The 26,084-nt window shown below is 46.6% G+C and overlaps 1 protein-coding gene across 3 annotated transcripts in view; it reads right to left on the bottom strand.

Moving 5' to 3' along the window:
• Window positions 1–26,084, bottom strand: part of KSR2 (kinase suppressor of ras 2) — a 512,275-nt gene that overhangs the window by 109,058 nt on the left and 377,133 nt on the right. For all 3 annotated transcript variants that reach the window (XM_033220446.1, XM_033220445.1, XM_033220444.1), the window contains 2 exons: window positions 13,732–13,801; window positions 10,536–10,619 (listed from right to left, as the gene is read on the bottom strand). In XM_033220446.1, coding sequence (XP_033076337.1) covers window positions 10,536–10,619; window positions 13,732–13,801 — 154 coding nt within the window. The remainder of the gene's footprint in view (window positions 1–10,535; window positions 10,620–13,731; window positions 13,802–26,084) is intronic.

Here is a 26,084-nt window from a genome sequence, read left to right as displayed (position 1 = left end):
TTGCAAAAACTGAAGTGTTTCTATTAATAGAAAAGTAAGTTCAAGATTCAAGCTGGTGATCTCTGAAATACTTGCTCATAATTATATCCTGCCAATATCCTGCCTGTTGTACAAACTCCCGAAGCTTCCAGGAACTTCGCAGCAGCTGCGACATCAGCACTCATCATTTCCCCACTTTTTAAAGGTCTGGGTAAATTAGTGCAATGGTGGCTCAAACCAGCCATGGCTTACTTCACACTTCTATCTCCTCATCACTTGTGGCTGCAGCCATGTTGCAAAAAAATAGGACATTTTTAGGTAAAACATGTTTTGATGCAAGAACATAGGAGAGCAGAATGCACAGGGCAAGAGGGAAACCCAAGATGTGCTTGGTTTTGCTGTGTTATTGGACATTTTCACTTGGATTTTGATGTGTACGAATCCCAGTGAAAAGATCCACTAACATGGCAAAACTCAATTGAGGAGTGCGTGGCTTATTTAAGCAAAAATTAGTAAAGTGACTGCTTATATAAAAAGAAGTAGGTACCAGCTATGTCTGGCCAGCTACTGCAGGCAGGAGGAGAGAGGACTCGTATAAAGGCCATGAAAACACCACTGAAATACACTGGAAATCTTGTGCTGGTTAACTCAGGCTTCCAAACACCATGTCTTACCTTACTAGGGGAATGATCATGGGTCTCACTCCTACAGAAGTGGGCAGTGACCTCAACCGGAACGTATAAAATGTTTTTAGCTAGTAAAGACCCACCTCTATTATAAGGTGACCAACCTAGGCCTGATCGAAGGGTTTCTAGGCACTTGGGACTTTCAGAGCTAAACCTCAGAAAGTCCCAGACAAACTGGGATGGTTGATCACCCCCTAGTATAATAGGGATTATAATGCCTATATCACCCTATAATTATAGAGTAGATAACCCTGTAGTTCACCCTATAACCTGAAATATATATAAGGACTCACCCTACAAGTTGACTATTTGAGTAATGAGTCCAAGCACAGGTCAAGCAACTGCAAGTTGCCATTCTAAAACTGAATAATGCACGGCATAGTCCCATGGCTTAGGAATGAGTAGCTCTCTACTGTGGGCAGTTTTGACCCCCAGGAGACATGTGGCAATGTCTGCAGATGTTTTTCATGGTCACAACTGGGAGTGAGGAGGGGGTGCTACTGGCATCTAGCAGGTAGAAACTGTAGATGGTGTTCAACAGCCTCCAACGACAGGACAGCCCCCACAACATAGAATTATCTGGCCCCAAATGCCAACAGTGCCAAGGTTGAGAAAAACTGAAATAAACCCTTTAACAAGTCTTCCAAGAAGTTGGCTGATTCAGAAAATTCTGAAAGAAGAGCAGAGGACCAGAACTACAGAAAAGGCGAAAATGTGCTAAAATTTTCCAGAACTTCGATGTTGCTTCAACCCATGGAAGCGATTTAGTGGGTCTGTTTCTTTTTATACTTCGCATTCATATAAAGTTGAGTTTTGCAATGAAATAAATGCTGAACAACATATTTAAAGCTTCTAATTTGAAAGATTTCTCAAGTCATTATTATTGGGGCATGAACATATTTCATCACATGGAATGAATGTGTTAGCCTCACTGTACATCAGAGAGGTTTAGAAACCTTCCCAGAGTCACACAGTGAGGGAGTGGCAGGGCCAGAACCTGAACTCAGCTCTCTCTGCCCGCAGTCTGTATCCTTGCTGTTGTTTCACTGTCATAAGTTGAGTTTTGTAGAAGCAGATCCTGAAATGAATATTCTTGCAAATGATTTATTGAGGGAGTATGCTCAGAAGAAACCTATTCCGGCTGGGCACGCTGGTTCATGCCTGTAATCCCAGCACTTTGGGAAGCCGAGGCAGGCAGATCACTTGAGGCCAGGAGTTTGAGACCAGCCTGGCCAACTTAGTGAAACCCTGTCTCTACTGAAAATGCAAAAATTGACTGGACCTGGTGGTGGGCACCTGTAATCCCAGCTACTCAGGAGGCAGAGGGGGAAAATTGCTTGAACCCGGGTGTTCCAGGCTGCAGTGGGCTGAGATCATGCCTTTGCACTCCATCCTGGGCAACAGAGTGAGACTCTGTCTCAAAAAAGAAAAAAAGAAACCTATTTCATTGTGGAGGAAGCAAGGTCGGGAGTAGCGAGGTCGGGAGTAGCGAGAAGCCAGGCATGGATGCGGTTTCAGGTGAATGCAGTCTCAGCCTGATCCCATGGGGATCTCTGCAGGAAAAACTGTACCATAAAATCTATTTGTCAGCCGGGCACGGTGGCTCAAGCCTGTAATCCCAGCACTTTGGGAGGCCGAGACGGGCGGATCACGAGGTCAGGAGATCGAGACCATCTTGGTTAACATGGTGAAACCCCGTCTCTACTAAAAAATACAAAAAAAAAAAAAAAAAAAACTAGCCGGGCAAGGTGGCGGGTGCCTGTAGTCCCAGCTACTCAGGAGGCTGAGGCAGGAGAATGGCATAAACCCGGGAGGCGGAGCTTGCAGTGAGCCGGACCAGCCACTGCACTCCAGCCTGGGCGACAGAGCGAGACTCCGTCTCAAAAAAAAAAAAAAATCTATTTGTCTCAAGGTAAGGAGGCTGGGATTTTGCAGCCCTGAAAAAGGTAGTCACTGGCTCTGAACTAGCTGGGGAAGGGGGAGGGGTTTAGTCCCAGGTACCTGGGTGACGCAGCTGCAAGGGACTAGCCATTTGCTGCAGCCTCTGTAGCAGCAGCTGGTCAAAGAGATCACTGGAAATATGATCTGAACACAAGACGGAAGTGGGTGAGGTAAGACTATGACCGTTGGCCGCTGGGTTTATAGTAACATCCTGTCTTCAAAGCAGAGGACTGAGTGCTCCTTGGTCCTAGGGAAGAATAAGCCTCCAGCATCTATGAAGTACTCTGAAATCCCTTAGTTGATCAGACCCTTCGAATCTAAGGCCCTGAGAGCAGATGACTCAGAGAATATCGCAACTCCTAGTGTGCGTTCCTCACTCTGCCACCCACAGGAAGGGTGATCTTGACACCAGCATGCTGCTCCCCATGGCCCTGTACTTGGCAAACAACCCACTCTTGGGATAATGAGAGCCTGAGTCCAAGATTGCTTTTCCAGGAGTGGGTCTGGATGGGCACTGAGCAATGCTTCCCACCCCCATCCTGTCCCCTGCCTGGAGCATCAGGTAGCAGCAGCCTGAATCATGGCAATAACTGGTCCACCCAAGCCAGGCTCAGTCCTGCGGCTGCAAAGCAGAATCTATCTCCGCTCTCCCCCAGTCCCTGCGCCTGGTACAAACAATTGCAAAATATGCTCAAGGCCTTTAACGTCCTGGTCCAAGCTTTTGCTCAGGCTGTTTCCTCGGCCCAGAGCGCCCTGACTCTGCTTCACCTGGCTAACTCCTCTTCCTTCAAGACGTAGCTTCAAGGTCTTCCAGCAGAGCACCTTGATGTGCATTACTGCATCCGCCTGACTTTGACGCGGCACCACAGCACTTCCACACTTAAAAACAAATACGAATTATCTGGGAGGCTTAGTAAAATGCACGATTCTAGGCCTTATGCTCACAGCCTGGTCCCGGAAATCTGCAGAGGAGCTCTGGAAGCTGCAATGTTAAGCTTGCACCTTGATCCCAAGACAGGTGGGGCCAGGGCACACCTTGAGAACTGACAGTGACTATGAGCATCTCCAGGACAAGTGTGTCTTCTTCACCCTCATACTCCGAGTGGCAGCAAAGAATCCCCACACGCTCAGAGATGGCTGAACTAGCCAGAACCAAAACATAATCTGAGAAGAGAAAATGGGTAGCGAAAACAAGCATAGGAGACAGCTAAAATGCTACTTATCCACCGGTGGTTCTGGAAGATGTTCCCCTCTCTTCCACACTCCAGCCCATGAAAAAAAAGAAAGAAAGAAAGAAAGAAAGCATCTCCGTTCAAACTCTCGTCTTCTAGAGCAGGTGTCACCCAAATCACGCTGTGCATTTTCCCGCAAGAAATGCAGATAGTGGTAGAGAGGTTTCCAAGGAACCAGATCTCAGCTCTGCAGAAACTTGTGGAAGGACCCCGAGAAGGGGGAAGAATGCAGATAACACATGATTGAAGGCTGGGAAACCCATCAGCATCTTACTGCAAAAGCAAACTTCTGCCAGCTGAATCCAGTTATCAGACAATATGTGAATTGTGCTGACATTCTACTCTCAGAGCTAAACTCCATTCCGCTCTCACAAACCTATTAGATGAAAACGCCTCAATTTAGATAACTGCAAATTGCTTTCTGAGTCTTAATTTCCTATTAGTTCATTAATCTCTCTATTCAGAATGCCAACAAGACAGCTAATGATAATTCCGGAGGAAGTGGGCATGAAATCGGAGCAGGAGGGAAGGGGGTTAGACACGAAGGAGATGTTTCTGGCTTCCTGGGTGGAGGGGTACCCCAAAGTTAATTCATAAAGTTAGTAATATAGCATTAGCTTACATTAATTAAACACTTCTAACGGACTGGGTACTAGGATGAACATGTCATTGAACAATTACCTTGTTTTGTTGTCGTTGTTGTTGTTAAGCAATCTAGTAAGGGGGATGTTATTATCCCCATTCTACAAAAAAAAACCTGAGGCTCCAAGGGGCCACACAACCAGCTGGCAGCAGAGTCAGGTTCAAATACAGGCATGTCTGACCTACAGCTTGTGTTCCTAATCACATGTTATCTTTTTTTTTTTTTTTTTTGAGATAGGGTCTTACTCTGTCACCCAGGCTGGAGTGCAGTAGTGCAGTCTCGGCTCACTGCAACCTCCACCTCCTACGTTCAAGTGATTCTCCTGCCTCAGCCTCCCGAGTAGCTGGGATTACAGGCACCCACCACCAAACTTGGCTAATTTTTTGTAGTTTTAGTGGAGACGGGGTTTCACCATGTTGGCCAGGCTGGTCTCGAACTCCTGACCTCAAATGATCTGCCTGCCTCAGCCTCCCAAAGTTCTGGGATTATAGGCATGAGCCACCATGCCTGGCTCCTAATCACAAGTTATCTTTTAGACTCATCACTCCAATATTTACTGGATGAATTTGCTGGGCAGATGATGATGAAAAAGATTCCTATCTATAGAGTGCAGCTAAGGCGTGTAAGAACAGAAGAGCCTGAAACACCATCAGCAAAGACTTACACGAACATCTTGCATTATAAAATGTCCAGCTCGACAATACAGTTTGAATTTGTTTTTTAAACTAGTACTTCTAATGTAGAGCAGTAGGCCGGGCGCGGTGGCTCAAGCCTGTAATCCCAGCACTTTGGGAGGCCGAGGTGGGCGGATCACAAGGTCAGGAGATCGAGACCATCCTGGCTAACACGGTGAAACCCCATCTCTACTAAAAAAAAATACAAAAAACTAGCCGGGCGAGGTGGCGGGCGCCTGTAGTCCCAGCTACTCTGGAGGCTGAGGCAGGAGAATGGCATGAACCCGGGAGGCGGAGCTTGCAGTGAGCGGAGATCTGGCCACTGCACTCCAGCTTGGGCGACAGAGCGAGACTCCGTCTCAAAAAAAAAAAATAATGTAGAGCAGTGGTTGGCAAACTGGGGTCAGCAGCCTCAGCGTGGCCTGGGAACTTGATAGAAATAGACATTGTGGGAGTCTGCCCCAGAGGTATTGAACTTGAGAGTCTAGAAGTGGAGCCCAGAAAGCTGTTTTTTAAATAAGCCCTCCAGGGGATTCTTGTGCACACTCAAGTTTGAGAACCATCATCTAGAAAATGAAAAGTAACTCAGGAAAGAAATTTGGAGATCACCTAGAGAAGCGTTTCTCAAACGTTAATGTGCAAAAGAATCACCAGGACTGATTAGCCTGCTTTCGTGCTGCTGATAAAGACTTACCTGAGACTGGGTAATTTATAAAGAAAAAGAGGTTTAATGGAGTCACAGTTCCATGTGGCTGGGGAGGCCTCACAATCATGGTGGAAGCCCAAAGGTGGTGACAAGAGAGAATGAAAGTCAAGCGAAAGGGGTTTCCCCTTATAAAAGCATCAGATCTCTTGAGACTTAACTCACTACCATAAAAACAGTATGCGGGAAACGGCCCCCATAATTCAATTATCTCCCACTGGGTCCCTCCCACAACACGTGGGAATTATGGGAGCTACAATTCAAGATGAGATTTGGGTGGCGACACAGCCAAACCATATCAAGGACCATCTTAAATGCAAATTCTAATTTGGCAGGTCTGGAGTGGGCCCCGAGAATGTACATTTCCAGCCAGGTGCCAGGTGACGCTCATGGTGCTGGTCCAGGGACCATGTGCAGAATAGCATGAGGCCAATCCAATCCCTGTCACCCAGGGAGTTTCTGGCAGTAACAGAACTGGATTTGCTCTGGGTGGAAAAAAAAAAAAAAAATTCATTCCCTTCAGGGAAGGTTCAAATCCAGGCTTCTGGAGGGGCTTTCAGAGGACAGGAAATGACCCATATCACATACTACTATTTTTGCAAAGTTCTCACTCAGGTATGAGACCATCCTTGGACACTTTAATTGAAGTTGCAGCCCTCATCTTGACCCTTGTCTGCTTTGTCCATCTTCTTAGCATTTTGCATCACCTTATCATATGACCTAATTTACTAATTTACTTTGTTTACTGTCTGCCCAACTCCTGCCCATGCCCCAGCATAGAAACTAGGGAAGGGATTTTGTCTCTTTTACTCACTGTGGTTTCCCCAGTGCCTAGAATTGTGCACAGTCTATAGCAGGTGCCCAAAAAGTATTAGTTGAATAAGTGAACAAATGGTTCCGCTCATTTTCTACAAGAAGCTGCCTCCTCATCCTTGGTGTCACCTCTCTGAAATGTCACCTGTCACCGCTCTTTATGTGTACACTTTCATTTTATTGACACTCAATTTCCATAGGTGTGTCTCCTCTAAACTCCTTGACAGTGGGGTCTGTACATTTCCCGTTTCTATCCCTTATCCAACCCTTCTATCAGCTTATAAGTGCATCCAAAATTCTGCCAATCTTTGAAAACACATACAAGTAACCCTCTATCCTCACTATAACTAATGCGAAAACTGCAGGAATTTACTGTAGAACATGTCTCAACTTCAACTGGTGATATTAGCAATGCCTGCTCATAATTATGTACTGGAGATTGCTCTCAATTCTGTTGTAGTTTCTGCAAGCACCATGTCAAAACTCCTGAAGCATGTCAGAGCTTCATGTTTTGAATTTTTGGTTTTGAATTTTGCCTCTTATATGCCAGGAGTCATTTCTGCATAAGATGGAATAGGGAAGAATGTGATAAAACATTGCAATCTGGAGCATGGACATTTCATTGACTCCTTCCAACAGCCCTGTGGCGGGCGCTACTGTCACACTTGCGTTGTAGAGAGACGCTGAGCCCCATGATGGCACACCTCTGCTTAAGCTCATGCAAGAGTTTAGTAATGGCGCTGGGACCCAAACTTAGTTCTGACTGCTTTCCAAGTCTGTGTTCTTGCAGCCTGCCCCCTGATCCCATCCCTATCCTTCCCACAACCTCCTCTCCCAACCCTTGGCAGGGTCTAAGGCTTTGCTCATGACTTTTAGACCAGAGAGCACTAGCAAAGGCTACTTCTGAGTTCTGCGTCTAGTGCTGAAAATGAAAACGGCTTGGGAAGTGGTCAGCCTTGCTACCCCAGCTGCATCCCTGTCACCTAATTACCTGACTTCAAAGCCTCCACACGGCAGGTATGAGGATGTAAGAGTCGCCACTACCTCCTCGGAATGTGGTAGGACTAGATACAGATGAGACGGGTCTTCAGAGCTGCTGGTGTACGGAGAAAATCAGCCAGCCCGGGGGCCAGACCTAAAGGCCTAGCCTTATGCCTTGTGTTGTCAGAAAGACCACCTGAGAGCCTAGCTTCACAGAGGACCAAGGCAAGGAAGGTGGCCTTGAAGTACTAATGCTTGGTCATTATTGCCCCTGCTTCCCCTTAATTTTTTTTTTTTTTTGAGACAGGGTCTTTCTCTGTTCCCTAGTCTAGAGTGCAGTGGTGCAATCACAGCTCATTGCAACCTCAAGCTCCTAGGCTCAAGTGATCCTCCTGCCCCAGCCTCCCAAGTAGCTAGGATCACAAATATGTGCCATCACTCCTGGCTAATTTTTTACCTTAATTTATTTTGTAGAGACAGGGTCTAGTTCTGTTGCCCAGGCTGGTCTCGAACTCCTGTCCTCAAGTAATCTTCCTGCCTCAGCCTCCAGAGTGGCTAGGACAACAGGCATGTACCATCATGCCTGACTAATTTTTTTTTATTTTTGCGTGTGTGTGGATGGGGGTCTCACTATGTTGCCAAAGTTGGTCTCAAACTCTTGGGCTCAACTGATCCTCCTGTCTCAGCCTCCCAAAGTGCTGGAGTTACAGGCATAAGACTCTGCATCTGGCCTGTGCTTCCCTTTATACCATGGGACTTACGGCTTCCCACAACTCCAGGAGGAAAGGATGCTCAACCTTACCTTCATTACTCCGGTGAGACTGCCAGGTGGAGGGTATGGACAGGGGTGGGGCAGAGTGGGGAGAGTGAGAGCTTGCCCTTGCCACTATCTCACTTCTATCTTGGGGCACGGATGTGGGGAGGCCTGAAAGGGCCTAAATGAGAGGCCTCTGCCTGGACTAGACAAGGAAGAGCAAGCCTAGAGCAGAAAGAGGAATTCTCAGAATCTTTTAAACTAAATGACTTCTATAAAGCAAACAGATGCATGTTCATTTGTAATTATTACATAAAGTTGGCTGTTATGACTATTTTATAGTGTTGGACCTGAAGGGGTATGTAATACGTGTTTACAAAAGGAGAGACAGGGAGAGATTGAGGCCTGACAGCAAAGCATCGCAATTTCTTACGAAGGACTGGACTGAGCCAGGCACTGTGTTATGTCCTCAAGTGTGCTGATTTATCAAAAGCTCATTGCCACCCAAGGCAGGCATGATAATTATATTAGTCTGTTTTTATGCTGCTGATAAAGACATCCCCATGACTGGGTAATTTATAAAGAAAAAGAGGTTGAATGGACTCACAGTTCCACGTGGCCAGGGAGGCCTCACAATCATGGTGAAAGGCAAAAGGCACTTCTTATATGGCAGTGGCAAGAGAGAATGAGAAAAAAAACAAGCAAAAGGGGTTTCCCCTTATAAAACCATCAGATCCCGTGAGACTTATTCACGACCACAAGGACAGTATGGGGGAAACCACCCCCATGATTCAATTATCTCCTACCGAGTCCCTCCCATAACATGTGGGAATTGTGGGAGCTACCATTCAAGATGAAATTTTGGTGGTGACACAGCCAAATCATATCAATTATTATTCCTTTCACACAGATGAAAATACTAGGGACAGAAATGTGAAATGACTTGCCCAAGGTCAGGCAGCTGACAAGTGGCAGCACCAGGATTTGAAACCAGAGCCCATATCCAGTGTCTCAGTTTTCTTCTTCCTCCCTACCTTTTGCCAGCCATGACCTTGAGTGGGTGTGAGGAAGAGAAAGGAAGCTGGGGGAGGCAGAGCTTGGGTGGTCTGGCTTTCTTATCAAAATTCCAGACCGATGTGATACTACAGAAAGTGAGCAGAAAAGGAGTTGGGGATCTGGGTTCAGGTCCTGACTGTCACTTCTTCACAGTGACTTTTCATTGCTAGACTCAGCCTTCACAACTGTAAAATGGGGAAAATTACAATGCTAGTTCAAAAAGGTACCATGAGGAGAAAGAAAAAGCAGAGACAGACTTGGGAGCTAGGCGCAGTGGCTCCCGCCTGCAATCCCAACACTTTGGGAGCCCGATGGGGGAGGATCACTTGAGGTCAGGAGTTTAAGAGCAGCCTGGCCAACATGGTAAAACCCTGTCTCTACTAAAATTACAAAAAAAAAAAAGCCAACATGGTGGCACAGGCCTGTAGTCCCAGCTACTCAGGAGACTGAGGCAGGAGAATTGGTTGAACCTGGGAGGCGGAGGTTGCAGTGAGCCAAGATCACACCACTGCACTCCACCCTGGGTGACAGAGCAAGACTCCACCTCAAAAAAAAAAAAAAAAAAAAGAGACAGAGAAAGAGAAAAGGATTTGGCAAATTCTAACTCAGGATCAGCAAATTACAGCTGAGGGCCACAGCCAGCCTGCAGTCTGTTTTTGCAAATAAAGTTTTATTGGAATAAATGAAGTTGTCAAGACTGTTTCTGTTTCTGTATTGTTTATAGCTGCTTATGGTCTGCAAAGCCTAAAATATTTGCTATCTGGCCAACTTGAGAAAGTGTGCCAACCCCTGGCCTTAGATGCTATGAAAATGAGAAGTACCACTGTGCCTCAGCACATAGCATTAGGCATTTCCAGCATCTTCCATCAGCGCTGGTTCTTATTCAGAATTGCCCTCCCTTGACCCCCTACCGAAATGTAGAGGTGCATTTCAAATCTATTTCTGAAAAACAAAGCAAACAACTCTCCCAAGAGTGAAGAAATCAAACTCCCAAAGGCTGTTTCAGTGACCTGCATATAGTTCTAGCTGACACTGGGTGCTGGAAAAAGTCACCACAGGGCACAGTCACTTACTTGCAGTTTTTACATTTGAGGCCAAAAAGCATCCCTTTCCCACAGACTGTGCATGTCTGAGACATCCAGTACTTGGTGGAAAACCTGTGGAAAAGAGACAGAAAATGTTCAAGGTTAAGGAAACGGCAACTGACCTATCTCTAGAGGGATGAAGCACTTGAAGAGCAAGCACACCAACCCTGGATTCCAGTCCTGTTTCTTCCGAGCTGTGTGACTTATTCAAGTTGCTTAAACCACTGGAACCTCTGTTTCCCCATCTGTAAAGTCCAGATAATAATAGTATTGACCTCGTAGGTTACTGGGGAGATTAAATGAGGTCAGTCAGGCATGTCAAGGGCTCCGTACAGTGCCTGGTACATAGTAAGCACTCAGTAAATTGGGTTGTGACTGTACTATTACCTTGAACATTCATAAGGGTCATTCATTTGTTCAACAAATATTGCCTGGTGGCCTACTATATGCCAAGGTCAGTACTGGGACAGAGTAATGGAGAGGGCTGGAACTGCCTGCAGAAAGCTACAAAGCAAGGTGGAGCCTCCTGGGGGACCCCCTGAACCATCTCCCACCAGTTGCTAGTCACACCACCTGGGGAGTATCAAAGGGAGCCCTCCCCTCCCGAAAGACCTGAGAACCCAAACTTCAGTGGCAGAGAAGAGTCTTTGAAAGTGAAAGCCATTTCAGACCATCAGCTCACCTTGCTCTCCAACCCCATCCACTTGCTGCAAACATGGGCAGTTTGGAGGTCTCCCATGTACAGCTATAAACCAACTGGAGCAGAGGTGCATTCGATTAACTCCCTGGGCACATCTCCCCTCAATATTGCCAGGGTGCTTTCTTCCCCAAGAGATAGGAGGCAGTGGCAGGACTGGGCCCAAGAAAAGTACTGAAGGTTGCCAGGTCACAGTTAATTTTAATTTTCAATTTGTGTCACCGTCAGCAGGAGCTGTATCTAATCTCCACTGCCTCAGAGTGTCAAAAGGGAAATCGGAAGTGATTATATAACTTGGAGTCGGAGAATTTCGAGGGAAAGGTTGCATCCCTCTGTTGGACCGTTTTGCCTGATTTGGGTCAGTCACTCTCCAAACAAAATAAGCCACAGCCCAAAGCCTCCAAATCGAAACAAATAGCAATATTCTGAGCAAAGACGCTTACTGCCAAGAAAACTCTCCCTCTCTGGTTTTGGATTTGTGAGTTGGTCAAGCCCTTTCTTTCCCTTCGGCAGAGCCAGTGAGTTTAGCAGACTCTGTTTTGCAGAATTTGGCAGCTTCGGGGCATGGCAGTGAAGGAGCGTGTATTTCACTCATCAGCCAGCCACACAGGAATGGCGGGCAGGCGTCAGAAGCAATGGGTGACAGTTTTTTCTCCTTTCCAGCCCTCTCTTGTTCTTGGGATCAGCTCTGCCTCTTCCCCAGCTCTGGCTGAAGTGACTTTGATGGCAGCAGATGGGATTTTAATTTCATTTCTTCACCAAGGCTGGGGTGAGTCCAGTTCTCTCTACCTCCTGGCATTAAGCCCAGGGAGAAACACAGGGAGAGACTGAAGAGTAGTAGGTCATCCCAAGTCTCAGCTCCTCTGGGAAGACATTCCTACAATTAACAGGTTGTCTCCCTCCTCTGGGCATCAGCTTTTGAATCTTAGGGAGTACCAGAGAGCCTGGGGGCTGGGCAATCTAAGGGGTGGGGCTGAGCCAGGGGTATGGCCAATCCAGGAGCCGAGCTGAGCCAGAGGAGTGGCTGACCCAGGGGTGTGGCCGAGCCAAGGGTGTGGCTGAGCCAGGGGCGTAGCCAATCCAAGAATGGGGATGAGCCAGGGGCAGGGCCAGTCCAGGGAGCGTGGTCGATCAAGGGGCGTGGCCAATCCAGGGGTGGAGCAGAGCCAGAGAGCAGTGACGAGGAAAATACAAAAAAGGCCCTCGTCTTTGATGCCCTTCTCTCTGCAGCTCAAGGCCTGACCATTCATGTGCCTATCACACACTTCTCACTGCTTCCTCCAAAGTTTTCTCATTTAAGCCTTAACAACTATCCTGTCACCACACTTCTTTCAAAAACTGTTGACCAGATGCCATTCCGTGAGTCCCCATCATGAGAATGCTCATCTCCGCCATGGCCCCAGCTATGGTGATGCATTTGGCCCTGCTATCACCCCACCTTGTCACCCTGATCTCTCCATACTGTCGTGGTCTGTTAACTATCTGACCCTGCCCTAGAGCACAAGCTCCCCAAGGGAACAGGCCTTATGTCTTGGTCAGGGCTGTAACCGTGGCACAGAAACTCTGTAAATGCAAGTGGAAAGAATCCATGAATGAGTGAACAGGTCCCCCAGCGAGTTCACAGAGGCCCTGGTGCTAGGAAAACTCAGCAGGGTGTCAAAAGAACACAAAGTACTGAGGCTAATTAGCTTTTCGACCTATTGCTTAATCTCCCAGGGCCTCAGTTTGCCTATCTGTCCAATGGCCATGAGCACACTTGCCCCGCTCACCCTGCTAAGTTTGTGAGGAGACTGGAACTACCAAGACGAAATGGGGAAAGCTAAATCCAGGGAGTTAAAGGACTTCTTATAAGGGATGCCTGGTATATGCAAACACCCCTCCCCAAAAGGGCAGGTCTAGCCCTGGAGAGGACCACCTGTTCCATGCACCCAGCAGGGCTAGAGCTCTGGACTGACCTCCACCACACCAGAGAATGGACACCTGCAATCTTGTGTATTCTGGGTGAGGAGACCAAAAATTAGGACATAAAGCATTAATTTAAGAATGATACTGTTTATTAAGTGTTTGTTATGTGCCAGGCCCCGTGCTAAGTACTTTACATATATTATCTCATTTAATCTGCAACAGTCACCCTATAGGTAGGCAGAATTATCTAAGGAAAAAATTGAGCCTCAGAAAGGTTAAGTAACTTCCTTAAGGTTGCAAAGCTATACCAGCTAGGATTGGAACACGGGTCAGTCTGATTCCAAAGCCCTGGCTTTTAACTGCTATATGCTAATTTTATAAGGGTCAGATTAGTAAGAAGCAGATGTCTCAGTCCCCTGGTTGCCACTTTAAAGTTTAGCCTAGCAGAGGAGAAAGGGACATGGTGATGTAGGTGCTGGAGCTCAATAGCCCAGCCTTCTCTCACCCCAGGGCAGGGGCCAGAGCCCCCACCCCTCACAGGGCTGTGAAGTAGGCACCAGTGCACACAGGAATCCAGCCTACCTGTGCTTGATGGAGTTGCCGAGGTCTCTGCGAGGGATCTGCGGGGACCAACGTGGCACAGACAGTGTGTCTACAGAGAAAAGAGAACAACCTGTTACACAAAGGGTCAGAGACTGGGGTGGGCTCTGGCAAGCCCTGGAAGGAAAAGGGGGGGCTCGTCACCCTCAGGAAGGACACCAGTTGCCATCACTTGCTAAACTAAAGCCAAGTGGAACACTGGTTTAGCTTGTTACCTCAACTCACGCAAGGTCCCCTGGGCAGGGCTCCCAGGGGATGCCTTAAATGAAGCCAGCTGTGGAATGAATAAAAGGGAGCATCACTTCCATTTACGGAGTGCTTGGTGTGTGCCAAGCATGTGCTAAGTGATTCACATGCCCTAGCTTGCTACATTCTCCAAATGACCCCAAGAATAGGGGTTGCTAGCATCTTCACCTTACAGAAGAAAAAACTAAGGGTTGGAGAGGGGAAGTCACTTGCTCTAGGTCATATACCTTAGAGGCTGCACAGCAGCTGTGATTTCAGGTTCGAGGAAACTGAAATGAACACATGCCCTTGCATGAAAGTTAGAGTGCAGTGGATTCCCAGTGGCAGCCAGGCACGTCACGCTTTTCTCATTTCTGCCATGCCTCTGTACAACTGCCAAGTTATTTATTTAACATTTTAGGCTGACTCCAATATTTTTGGCTAAATACACTTATTTCAAAAGCAAACCCTATGCGGAAAGCCATATCAATTTCTATACATTATAGATAATTATTTTAATAATGTCCAACCATGCACCACCTAAAGTTATGCAAGAGTAAGTAGGTGGATGGATGAGTGAATAGATAGGTGGGATGGATGGATGGATGGATAGGCAGGTGGGTGAGTGGATGGATGGATGGATGGGCGGGTGGGTGAGTGGATGGATGGATGGATGGGCGGGTGGGTGAGTGGATGGATGGACGGATGGGCGGGTGGGTGAGTGGATGGATGGATGGATGGGCGGGTGGGTGAGTGGATGGATGGACGCATGGGCGGGTGGGTGAGTGGATGGAGGATGGATGGGCGGGTGGGTGAGTGGATGGATGGATGCATGGGGGGTGGGTGAGTGGATGGATGGACGGATGGGCGGGTGGGTGAGTGGATGGATGGACGGATGGGCGGGTGGGTGAGTGGATGGATGGATGGATGGGGGGTGGGTGAGTGGATGGATGATGGATGGGCGGGTGGGTGAGTGGATGGATGGACGGATGGGCGGGTGGGTGAGTGGATGGATGGACGGATGGGCGGGTGGGTGAGTGGATGGATGGACGGATGGGCGGGTGGGTGAGTGGATGGATGGACGGATGGGCGGGTGGGTGAGTGGATGGATGGACGGATGGGCGGGTGGGTGAGGATGGATGGATGGATGGGCGGGTGGGTGAGTGGATGGATGGACGGATGGGCGGGTGGGTGAGTGGATGGATGGACGGATGGGCGGGTGGGTGAGTGGATGGATGGATGCATGGGGGGTGGGTGAGTGGATGGATGGATGGATGGGCGGGTGGGTGAGTGGATGGATGGATGGATGGGCGGGTGGGTGAGTGGATGGATGGATGGATGGGCGGGTGGGTGAGTGGATGGATGGATGGATGGGCGGGTGGGTGAGTGGATGGATGGATGGATGGGCGGGTGGGTGTGGATGGATGGATGGATGGGCGGGTGGGTGAGTGGATGGATGGATGGATGGGCGGTGGGTGAGTGGATGGATGGATGGATGGGCGGGTGGGTGAGTGGATGGATGGATGGATAGGAGGGTGGGTGAGTGGGTGGATGGATGAATAGATGGATAGATGGGTGGGTGGATGGATGGATGGATGGATGGATGGACGGACGGACGGGTGAATGCAATGATGGATAGGTGAGTGGATAGACAGGTGGGTGGGTGGATGTATGATGAATGGGAATGAGGAAGAAACAAAACAAAATCAAACTTCAGATGAGATGCCTGTCCCCATCTGGTCTTTTCTTTCACCCCTTAGGCTAAATCTCAATGAACTGTACTATCACTCCATTACAGACTGAGTTCTGGTTCTCCCACAGACCCTGTGCACCAGGTCCCACCTCCGCCCTACTCCCCATTGCCCACACCATCCTTCTGGCAGAGCCTGCAGGCCCCAGAGAGCTGTAAAACAATGGCAGCCAGTGTTGCCTGTGGAATCTCCACCAGACAGGGAGAGAAGCAGCAAGTGCCTGACCCTACACGCCGGTTCTCATTTCTCAGGCCAGATGGATGGAGCCGGCTCCCTGTGTTTGGAGCTGCAAATGCATGCCTCATTTTTCTTTTTCTTTTTTTTTTGAGACAGAGTCTTGCTCTGCCGCCCAGGCTGGAGTGCAGTGGCCGGATCTCAGCTCACTGCAATCTCCTCATTTTTCACAGCAATTGTTATGGAGTGGCACTCTCTTTGGGGATCCGGGCATGTCAGAACCTATCACAGAGCATTTAACCCCCAACCTACTTGCTCCTCTATTCTGTCTGACACCGTCGGCAGCCATCTGAAAGCTGTTTCCAGAAATCCCAATTCTGCCCTTGTAAAGCTGGGATCCTTTATGAGAGAGCTAATTATTTCCCAAGCTCCAAAGGGCAGAGAAAACCTAGGAGGGAGAGAGCATGATGTATCAATCAGAATTACAGCCTGTGGGATTCCTTTGGTTTAAGTAAAAACTAAATGTCATCAACCTCAAGCCCATTTTACTACTTGTTTCCATTTCTGAGGGAAATAGAAAAGATAAAAGGAAAAAAATTTTTAAGAGAGCATTTTTCTATTCCTATCTCTTTTGGGGACTGAAGTCAGACATGGGAGGAGGGATTCCACCATTAACTCCCTCAGGTGCTTTCTTCAGTGCCAGGGGTGGGTAGGAATGGGAGGACTGTGCCGGAGAGGAAGGGTCAGCGTCCTCACCAGGAAATCTACAAAACTAGGAGTGCTAAATGGGTTTCATTTCAGGGGCCACTAGTAGTGGCTGCCCAAAGAAGTGTGTTAAAATGGATTCTGAGGCTCAACAGGAAAGGGCACTGAAACGGATTAGCAATGTCTGCCACGGGTGAAGAATAAGATTGTACCAACAGGTCCGCCTATATTTTCCACCTCTGCAAGAGCAGGAACCACATCTCATCTTTCCATCATCACCTCAAAGCATAGTGCCTGAAGCAAAGTACTTAATACATGTTTGCTGAATCCAAGATTATTATAATAAAAACACCAAGTTTATTGATTACTCAATAGGTGCTAGGCATTATGCTATGCATTTTATACCTGGAAGCTATTCCTCTGTGCGGTCAGGCTATCATTATTCCCATTGTGCAAAGGAAGACAAAAGGATCTAAGAGAAGTGCAGTGACTTGCTAAAGGCCACACAGTCAGGTACCTGCAGATTCTTAATGAGGAACTCTGCAATTGTTTGAAAGTCTTCCAGGAGCCCCTGCACCCCCGTTCTCAACCAGAGGAGTGCTTTTTCCCCCTAGGGGATATCTGGCAATGTCTGGGGACATTTTTGGTTGTTACACTCTGTGTGTGTGTCTGTGTGTGTGTGTGTGTGTGTGTGTTACCAGCATTTGGTGGAGAGACAGCAGGGATACTGTTTAACATCTTATAATGCACAGGGCAGACTCCCATTATAAAGAATTAAACAGCCCAAAATGTCAATAGCACCAAGGTAGAGAATTCCTGATCTAGATGTTTCTCTGTTTCTCTAGCCAACTCCTTCCCTTACTACCACCACCCCTCCACCAAAAATCCCCCAGATGGTGCTTCTGAGGCTCAACTCAGCAGAGAACAAATCCTCTTTTATGATAAGCACATCTCACTATTAGGTTCATAGCCTAATATTCAGTTATTCTCAATTATAGCTCCTTTTCAAAACATAGATGTAATTAAGTTTAGTAGTTTGGTCTCATTTCCCAATATCTGGTTGAAGGGGTGAATTCTGTCAATTACATTAAGCGGCTGCAGCATCATTAGTCTCAAGCAATAATAACCTCCACACGGCTTCCTTTGTGGGCGTGAAGATTTGAACTTTGAGATCCTTTCTTTGCTTTCTTCATTTGGATTTTATTAAACTTGCCAATGCAGGCCTTAAAGCAATGGAAAACTGTTGAAAGGGAAGGGGAAAAAATATATGAAAATCCAAGCCTTATCATAACAGAGAAAACAAACAACATTTACAGCAATTAAACCAATACAGAAACTGTTTAACAATCAAAGCACCTATTAAGATGTCTCCATAGCTGAACAAAAGCTTCTTTTCTACTCTAATTTTCTGATAACAAGTCATGCAGACACAGAGGCAGAATTTTGTGCATCCCTGGTGCCTACAGTCTCAGGAGTAGAATAATAGACATTTCTCCGTAGATATTTTCATTTCTAGTGCACAGAAAGAGAAAGAGGCGGAAGGGGGGAGGTTTCTTCTCCCCTTGCACAGGTCTAGCTATTGATGTCTTCTGAGAAATGCATCTGCCCAGAAGGGGTTTTGCACAGAAGAGGGAAAAGCTAGGAGCCCTGGTCTTTGGAATCACCTCAGCAGTCAGAGGGACAAACAGAAGGCCCAACAGAAGGAACCAACATTAACAAAGCATCCACACCACACAGAGCTGCTTGATGAAAAATCAGGCTCTGACCTGGTGGATTTGAAAGCTCCCTGATGGATGAGCTAGGCACGGGAAAAATACGTGAGGATATACACAGAGATACAGGGAAAAATGAGTGACAACGAAGAGGAGGAGAAGAAAGAAGAAAATAAGATATAAGAAAAATATGGCTGGGTGTGGTGACTCACACCTGTAATCACAATACTTTGGGAGGCCAAGGTGGGAGGATCACCTGAGATCAGGAGTTCGAGACCAGCCTGGCCAACACGGTAAAACCCTGTATCTACTAAAAATACAAAACAAATTATTTTTGTTTATGGCAGGCACCTGTAATCCCAGCTACTCAGGAGGCTGAGGCAGGAGAATCACTTGAACCTGGGAGGCTGAGGTTGCAGTGAGCCAAGGTTGTGCCGTTGCACTCCAGCCTGGGCAACGAGAACGAAACTCCAAAAGAAAAAAAAAGAAGAAGAAGAAAGAAAGAAAAGAAGAGGGGAGGGATAGCATTAGGAGATACACCTAATGTAAATGACGAGTTAATGGGTGCAGCATACCAACATGACACATGTATACATAAGTAACAAACCTGCACGTTGTGCACATGTACCCTAGAACTTAAAGTATAAAAATAATAATAAAAAAGAAAAGAAAGAAAGAAGAAAAATAATAGTAGATTTGCTGTCTGTTGTGTTACCATGTGCCAAGCACTACTGTCAAACAGACCCTTGACATACATTATCTCATTAATACAAACACTACAGAGTATACACACACATAGCATATCAGCCATGATCATTAGTGCCATTTCAACAAGGAAATTAAAAAGTTATCCTGACTGCCCAAAGTAAATGCAAGTAAATGCCAGAATGGGGATTTTTAATTGAGCCATGGCTCAATTAAAGGAAGTGAATTTCATCTCCCTTTCACAGATGGGAATATTGAGGCTTAGAAGCAATATGCAATTGTCTAGAGCTGATAAGTGACTGAGTTGGGATTTAGACTGCAGACAGAAACAAACTGGATGCTTTTAGTCCAGACTTCCCTCCAACACCCTGCTCAACCCATCCTATACTGTCAAGGCCTCCCCTGTCTGGGAAGGACGCAGGAGGCCTGGGAGGTGATGTAATAGCATAATAGCATAATGCTCCTGTCCTACCCAAAAGATGACCACATCCTAATCCCTGGAACCTGGGAGTATGTTATCTTATCCAGCAAAAAGAGATGCTGAAGATGTGATCAAGTTAATTATCTTGAGATGGAGAGGTGACCCTGGATTACACGGGTGGACCCAATGTCACCATAGGCCCGTATAAGACGGAGGGAGGAGGGTGAGAGTCAGAGGTCAGAGAAGGGGAGGTGACAATGAAAGCCAAGGTTAGAGTGATGCAACTGCTGGTTTTGAAGGAGGAGGTGGGACACCAGCCAAGGCACATAGTTAGAAAAGGTGAGAATGGATTCTCCTCTAGAGCTTCCAGAAGGAACCAGCTCTGCCGACACCCTGATCTTAATCCCATTGGCATCCATTTCGGACTTCTGACCTCCAGAACTGTAAGATAATAAATCTGTATTGTTTTCAGCCACTGAGTTGGTGGCCGTTTGTCACAGCAGCCATGGGAAACTGACACAGCACCTACCTTATTCCAGGCATGCTTTCAAGGGGATATGGTGAACAGGATAACCATGTTTTTTGAGCTTAGAGTCTACAGGGGGAAAGTACAGAAAGTAAATGAGCCAAGAAATAAGAGTCCCTGAGGAAAATGAAACAGTACCGACGCTGGCGTTGTTTTACGGCAATGGGAGCCCCGATGTGCGTTAGAATGGAAGGCGGACGCTGTGCTGGGCAGTGTGGATTTAAGAGCTCCCTCTGGCGGTCGAGGGGTCGGTTAACTGGAAAAAACAGGGAGGGCCTCCCTACCTCCCTATCCCCGCATCAATGCTCCATCACCCCAACCCCTACCCAGGTCCAGCGCTACAGCTAACCCTGACAAGATCATTCCTTCCCAGGGTCATTCTCTCAACCCAGGCCTTTCCCACCGGAGCTGTCATGATCCCACCCACAGCCCCTCATAAAAAATCCACATCCCATCACTCCTCAATGTCCCCGGGAAAAGCAAAGGGGGGGGCGGTACTCATTGGCCCCAGAGTCTGTATTATTTTTCAGAAGCTAACAGAGTACTTTTACTATGCTGTGGCACAGACTGACCTTAGAGGAGAGTTTCTGAAGAAATTTTCATGGGATTTGCATTCCCAAACCCAAGCAGGTGAGGATAAAGAGGTAGCCACAGGAAGAAAGCAAAGCCAATTTAAAAAAATTATTCTTTGCAATTTATCTGCTATGGGGACAAATGATACTAGGCTGGGAGATTTTGGGGTTTGGGCCTGGGTCTCATCTGTCACCGTATCCCCAAGTGTCTAGCTCAGGATCTGCTCAAAGAATATTAAATGTATGTTTAATGGACAAATGAATGACGAACAAATGAATGGACTGATAGTCAAGTCCTGGCTGAAACTGGTGTTTTTCTGGTTAATGAGAAACTTACGTGGCCCTGGGAGATCTTAGATATAACTTTATCAGACTCAGAGCAAATCTGAACTGATTTATCCTCAAAATACTCTGTGTGGTAGGGAAGAAAGTACACATTATAACTATTTCACAGACGGCAAATTGAGGTAGATGTGGGATGTGATCTGCTGTGTGTCTTTGGGCAAGTGACAACCCCATGAGCTTCAATGTCATCAGGCAAAAACTGTGAGTAAATAATAGTGCCCACTGTACCTCATTGTGTTGTTTGAAGACTAAGTAGCATAATGCACAAAGAGTATTCTGTATTCTGAGCATGAGAGCAATGCTCAGACATATTTATTACATGTATCTTGCAGCTATGTCTTCATTTAATCCACACAGTCTTATGAGTTTGTATCCCCAGTCTACAGATAAGGAAAGTAAGGATAACTAAATTGTTCAAAGTCATATAGCTAAAGTTCACCAAATATCGTGAACTCCAGAGTTGAACCCAGTTTCCTATAAAATTAAAGCCTTCTATCCAGCTCCATACCATGTCTCCTTCTGAGATAAATGTAAAAATTATCTTAAAAGCCATGCCAGTCTAGAGTTGAAAAGGACTACAAGAAATAGTTATTGCAGTCTTTGAATATCTAAACCCTGTTGGATAAATAAGGAGCTACTCTACCCTAAATGTTTCCATGGAGATAAAGACCTCTGAGCACATAATATTATTAAATATAATAGCTAACTTTTATTAAGCACCTACTACACAGCGGGACCTAGATGATGTGATTTAGATGTATTATTTCACTTAGTCTCCATAATTCCCTTTTAGGTGCTAAAGCTCAGATCTGAACCCAAGAGCTCATCCTCAGAAGTAACACAAAGGAACTGGAAGTTCCAAACTGCCCTTAAACTTCCAGCCCAGGGACATGACAGACTGAGTGAGAACTCAGCAGAGGTGCTGCATTCAAATCAACTAGCAAATTCATTGAGCCTAAAGGTAACTGAAACTAATAAAACTTAGACCATTAAACTTTTCTTCGGAGTCACAGGCAAATCACCAGCTAAAATCCCACTGATTTATCCAAGGTGCCAACCAATCCTAGATTAAAGCTGCTCATGATATCATTCACATAGCAGAGGATAACTCTATTTGCTTTAATATGCAGCTCAAATATATCAGATCTGAAAGTATTTTAATCATGTGCAGTTTCTAAAGGTTACAGCTCCATGATGCTTCAGGGCCAAATTGCGTTTCTTCATGGAGTTGGACACAATTTTCTCCCTGAAACAATGACACTCATCTCCCAAGATCCAAACATCATCATCTGGGACCCTTGATGGCTATGGAGGCTTCCATGGAACCCCTTGGCACTGGTGAGTGCACAGACCAGGGTGGGCTTTGGTTTCATGTCATCAGGGAAGAAATAAGGCAGAGAGGACTGACAGTGGTAAGAGATGCTCGGGGTGAGCAAGGATTCTCGATGGAAGGGATCATATACAGGGATTTCACAGAAGTTTCCTGGGACTCCCATGACATTGAGACAAAACAATGGGCAATGGCTAAGCTATTGAGACTATGGCCTCAGTTCCTGTCCATTGCAGGAATGCAAATATTAGGATCAAAGCAATCCATGCATGTGTGGAGTTTAAGTTAGAGACAAGACCTTGAGTGTGGACCTCCTCTGGAGACAGAGTAGCGTATTTCTGAACAGGAAGGGCCTCAAGGGCAATCAACTTGCCCAGTGGAGTGTGGGAGAGAGAGCATGGGACTTTGACATGAGCACACCTGTGACAAACACCAGCTCTGCTGCTTACGAGCTATGGAATCTTGGTACTCTTACTTTTCTGAGACTCGGTTTCTCCTATAAAAAAGAGGTCATTGTATCTCCCTCATAAAATTGGTAGGAGGATAAAGTGGGGTGATATAATTGGAACAGTGATCCACTGAGTGTCTGATGTAGTATTGTTATTATTGTTTTTGTCATTGTCATCATCACTCTGCCTCTTGAATTTAACACATCAGTTAGAAAATGACAAATCTCTGTACGGACTATGACTTAGGGCCAGAGTTGGCAAACTTGACCCTCAGGCCAAATTCAACTCACTGTCTAATTTCATAAAGTTCGATTGGCACACAGCCACACCCACTCATTGACATATCGTCTATGACAGCAGTAGTAGTTGTAACAGAGACAGTATGGTCCACCAAACAAAAAAATATTTATTACCTGGCCCTTTAAAGAAAATGAGTGCCAAGTCCTGATTTAGAGCTGTGAAACTCATTTTCTTGGCTAATCAGCAGACAGATTTTTTTCCATGGAGCCAGAAGACCAGGGTTCAGGATCCCCTTCTGCCACTTACATGGTAGGAATCCTTAGACAAACAGTCTGTAGTCTCCAAGCCAAAATACATAAAACCACTTGGTGTCACCCCACTGCCCACTTAATCCTAGCACCCTGTGAGGTGCATTGTTTTGATCCCCATTTCGCAGAAGAGAAGAGCCAGACAAGGAGGACTTGCAAGCAGCCCAGTCAAGATGATAGCCCAACGCTGTGTTCTTTCAACCCCTCACTGTCTCTTGGTAGAATAATCCATGAGGGGGCAATGTCTCTATATGCAACTTCTGAAATCTGGGTCAACTCATAGTGGCAGAGGAAAAGAAAAATTAACTCTCTCCTCTCACTGCTTCTGTCTGGATTAAAGAATTTGATTTTCTAGTTGTCACTCTATCAAAGCAGAGAGAAGACCTGGAGGAGTCTTCCTCCAGGGGAAGGAATATGCTGATCCCAGGCAGAAGAGGAAGAAATGCCCCGTGCATCTGATAAAGCACCATGACACAGCTGAGACCTGGGGGAGTCTTCTCTCTAAGTTACAACTGGAGGCAGTGGTGGTGGTCACGGATGAGATAGAGATAGGAGATGCCCTGCTAGGAGTGTCTCCAGGTAGCAGCTGATATTGGTAGGACCGGTGAGTGGTGAAGGCACTGCACCAATGGCAGCAAAGCAGATGAAGGGCTGGTATGTGGGGGCTAGAGGTAGGACACTGGAGAGGATGTGAGGGACGACATCACAGGAAAGTTGTCATCACCACTCTCTTCCATCACCCATTCCACCTGGTCCCACCCCTGGTTAAAAAAAAAAAAAATGGTATAGTGGCTCACGTCTATAATCCCAGCACTTTGGGAGGCAGAAGTGGGTGGATCTCTTGAGGTCAGGGGTTCAAGACCAGCCTCGCCAACATGGCAAAACTCCATCTCTACTAAAAAAAAGAATACAAAAGTTAGCTGGGCATGGTGGCTCACGCCTGTAATCCCAGCTACTTGGAAGGTTGAGGCATGAGAATTGCTGGAACTCAGGAGGTGGAGGTTGCAGTGAGCTGTGATTGTGCCACTGGACTCCAGCCTGGGCAATAGAGTGAGATTCTGTCTCAAAATAAATAAACAAATAAATGGTTATACTAAACTAGAAACACCTTCAGGATCTAGTGAGGATGTATGAATGTATTTATTCTAATATTCACATATTCACCCTCAGAATCACTTTCCCCCCCAATTTTTTTTTTTTTTTTTTAGACAGAGTCTCACTCTTTCACCCAGGCTGGAATGCAATGGAGCAATCTCCACTCACTGCAACCTCTGCCTCCCAGGTTCAAGTGATTCTCCTGCCTCAGCCTCCCAAGTAGCTGGGATTACAGGTGCCCACCACCATGCCTGGCTAATTTTTGTATTTTTAGTAGAGACAGGGTTTCACCACATTGGCCAGCTGGTCTTTAACTCCTGACCTCAGGTGATCCTCCCAAAGTGCTGGGATCACAGGCATGAGCCACTGTGCTGGGTCCACTTTCCCCTTTTTGAAAAGACCACCACCACCCCATGTCTGAGTCCTGGCACATAACCGTCAAGCTGGGATCCCCTTAATTTGCCCTAAATCAAATGTGTGGACAGTGATAACATCCCTTCCTCTCCCAATGAGAAATGTGGATCCTAGAGTCATCACCTGTGATTTATTTCAGCCTTTCTCAGATGGCCTCAATTAAGTTTCATCGCCAGTAAAGAAAGAGAAGATGGCTGAGGCATTTAATTACAGTTTCATAATGTGCTCACTGCTGAATTTATTAAAGTGCATCAGGGATTTTTAACTTTGTAACCAAACAATGGGAGACCTGGGTACCACAGGAGTAATGATCTTCCTTGTGTTGATGATGGATGAAGAATCCAAGATGGTAACAGTAGGTCGGGTAGGCATGCAAGGGGCGTGGGGACACTGGTGGCCAATCAGGGGGTGAGGCACAAGACACCATCCCATGGATCAGAGAGGGGAGTGTCATTAATTATCAATCTTCATTTGAATCTAAAGATGAGACATGTTTGAAAACGTATCTTTCTTCCCTCTCCTGGTCCCACCCCCAAATCTTCCCTTCAAATTTCCCCTTGATATAATTTTACCGCTATGGTCTGGGAAGAGGAAGGGAACATGGTCTAGAAAGAGGAGAGCAGCCCTGAGCATGTGCAGAGGCAGTTTGGAGACCTGGAGAAGCATGGGGCCTGGCTAGCGGTGCAGAGCCATGTCAACCCACGTATATACAGGACTGTCTCCTTGACCCAAAGGAAAATGCTAATTGAAAGAAGTTGGCTTCCCCTGCCTGACTCAGGCTTAAATGAGGACAAAACAAGAGTTGACAGAGACCCCACATTGCCATCACCGCAAATGTCCCTGTGAAGGGAGAATACCAGCCAGCCCTGTGCTCCATCAATTTCCATTGTAAATGGCCTCACATTGAAATAAACCAACAGAAACAGTAGTAGCTTGACAGGTGTGGGGCAGGGGAAGATGGGAGACACGCAGACCACAGCCTGGAATCTGCAAGGTGGGCTTGACATTTAGACCCAGAAACTGGTGAAGACTTGTTTGTGGATTGCATGTTCCCAAATCCTGGCAAATGAGGGGATGCAAACCCCCTCTTTTGCCTGAGTTGGAATGGGCAAAATGGAACTAATTTACAGATGCAGGCCTGAGTCAGAATTCTAGCTCTGTGCTTGTGTGTCCTGTCATCTGACTCTTTCCCTCTGTGCATATCCTCCTCTGTAAAATGGGGGCCATGAAATCCATCCTTCAGAGTTTACCTGAGGATCAGACACTGGGAAATGAAGCAGGTACCTGGCAATAGTAGGTATGCATTAAGAGGCAGATGGCCCCTAGAGCAATTCAGCTGCTTGCTTTTAGCTTTTCTTAGCTG

Source organism: Trachypithecus francoisi, unplaced genomic scaffold, assembly GCF_009764315.1.
Source record: "Trachypithecus francoisi isolate TF-2019V2 unplaced genomic scaffold, Tfra_2.0 Lachesis_group11, whole genome shotgun sequence".
In the NCBI taxonomy this organism is placed as follows: Eukaryota; Metazoa; Chordata; class Mammalia; order Primates; family Cercopithecidae; genus Trachypithecus; species Trachypithecus francoisi.
This window is presented reverse-complemented; position numbering and strand designations above follow the sequence as displayed.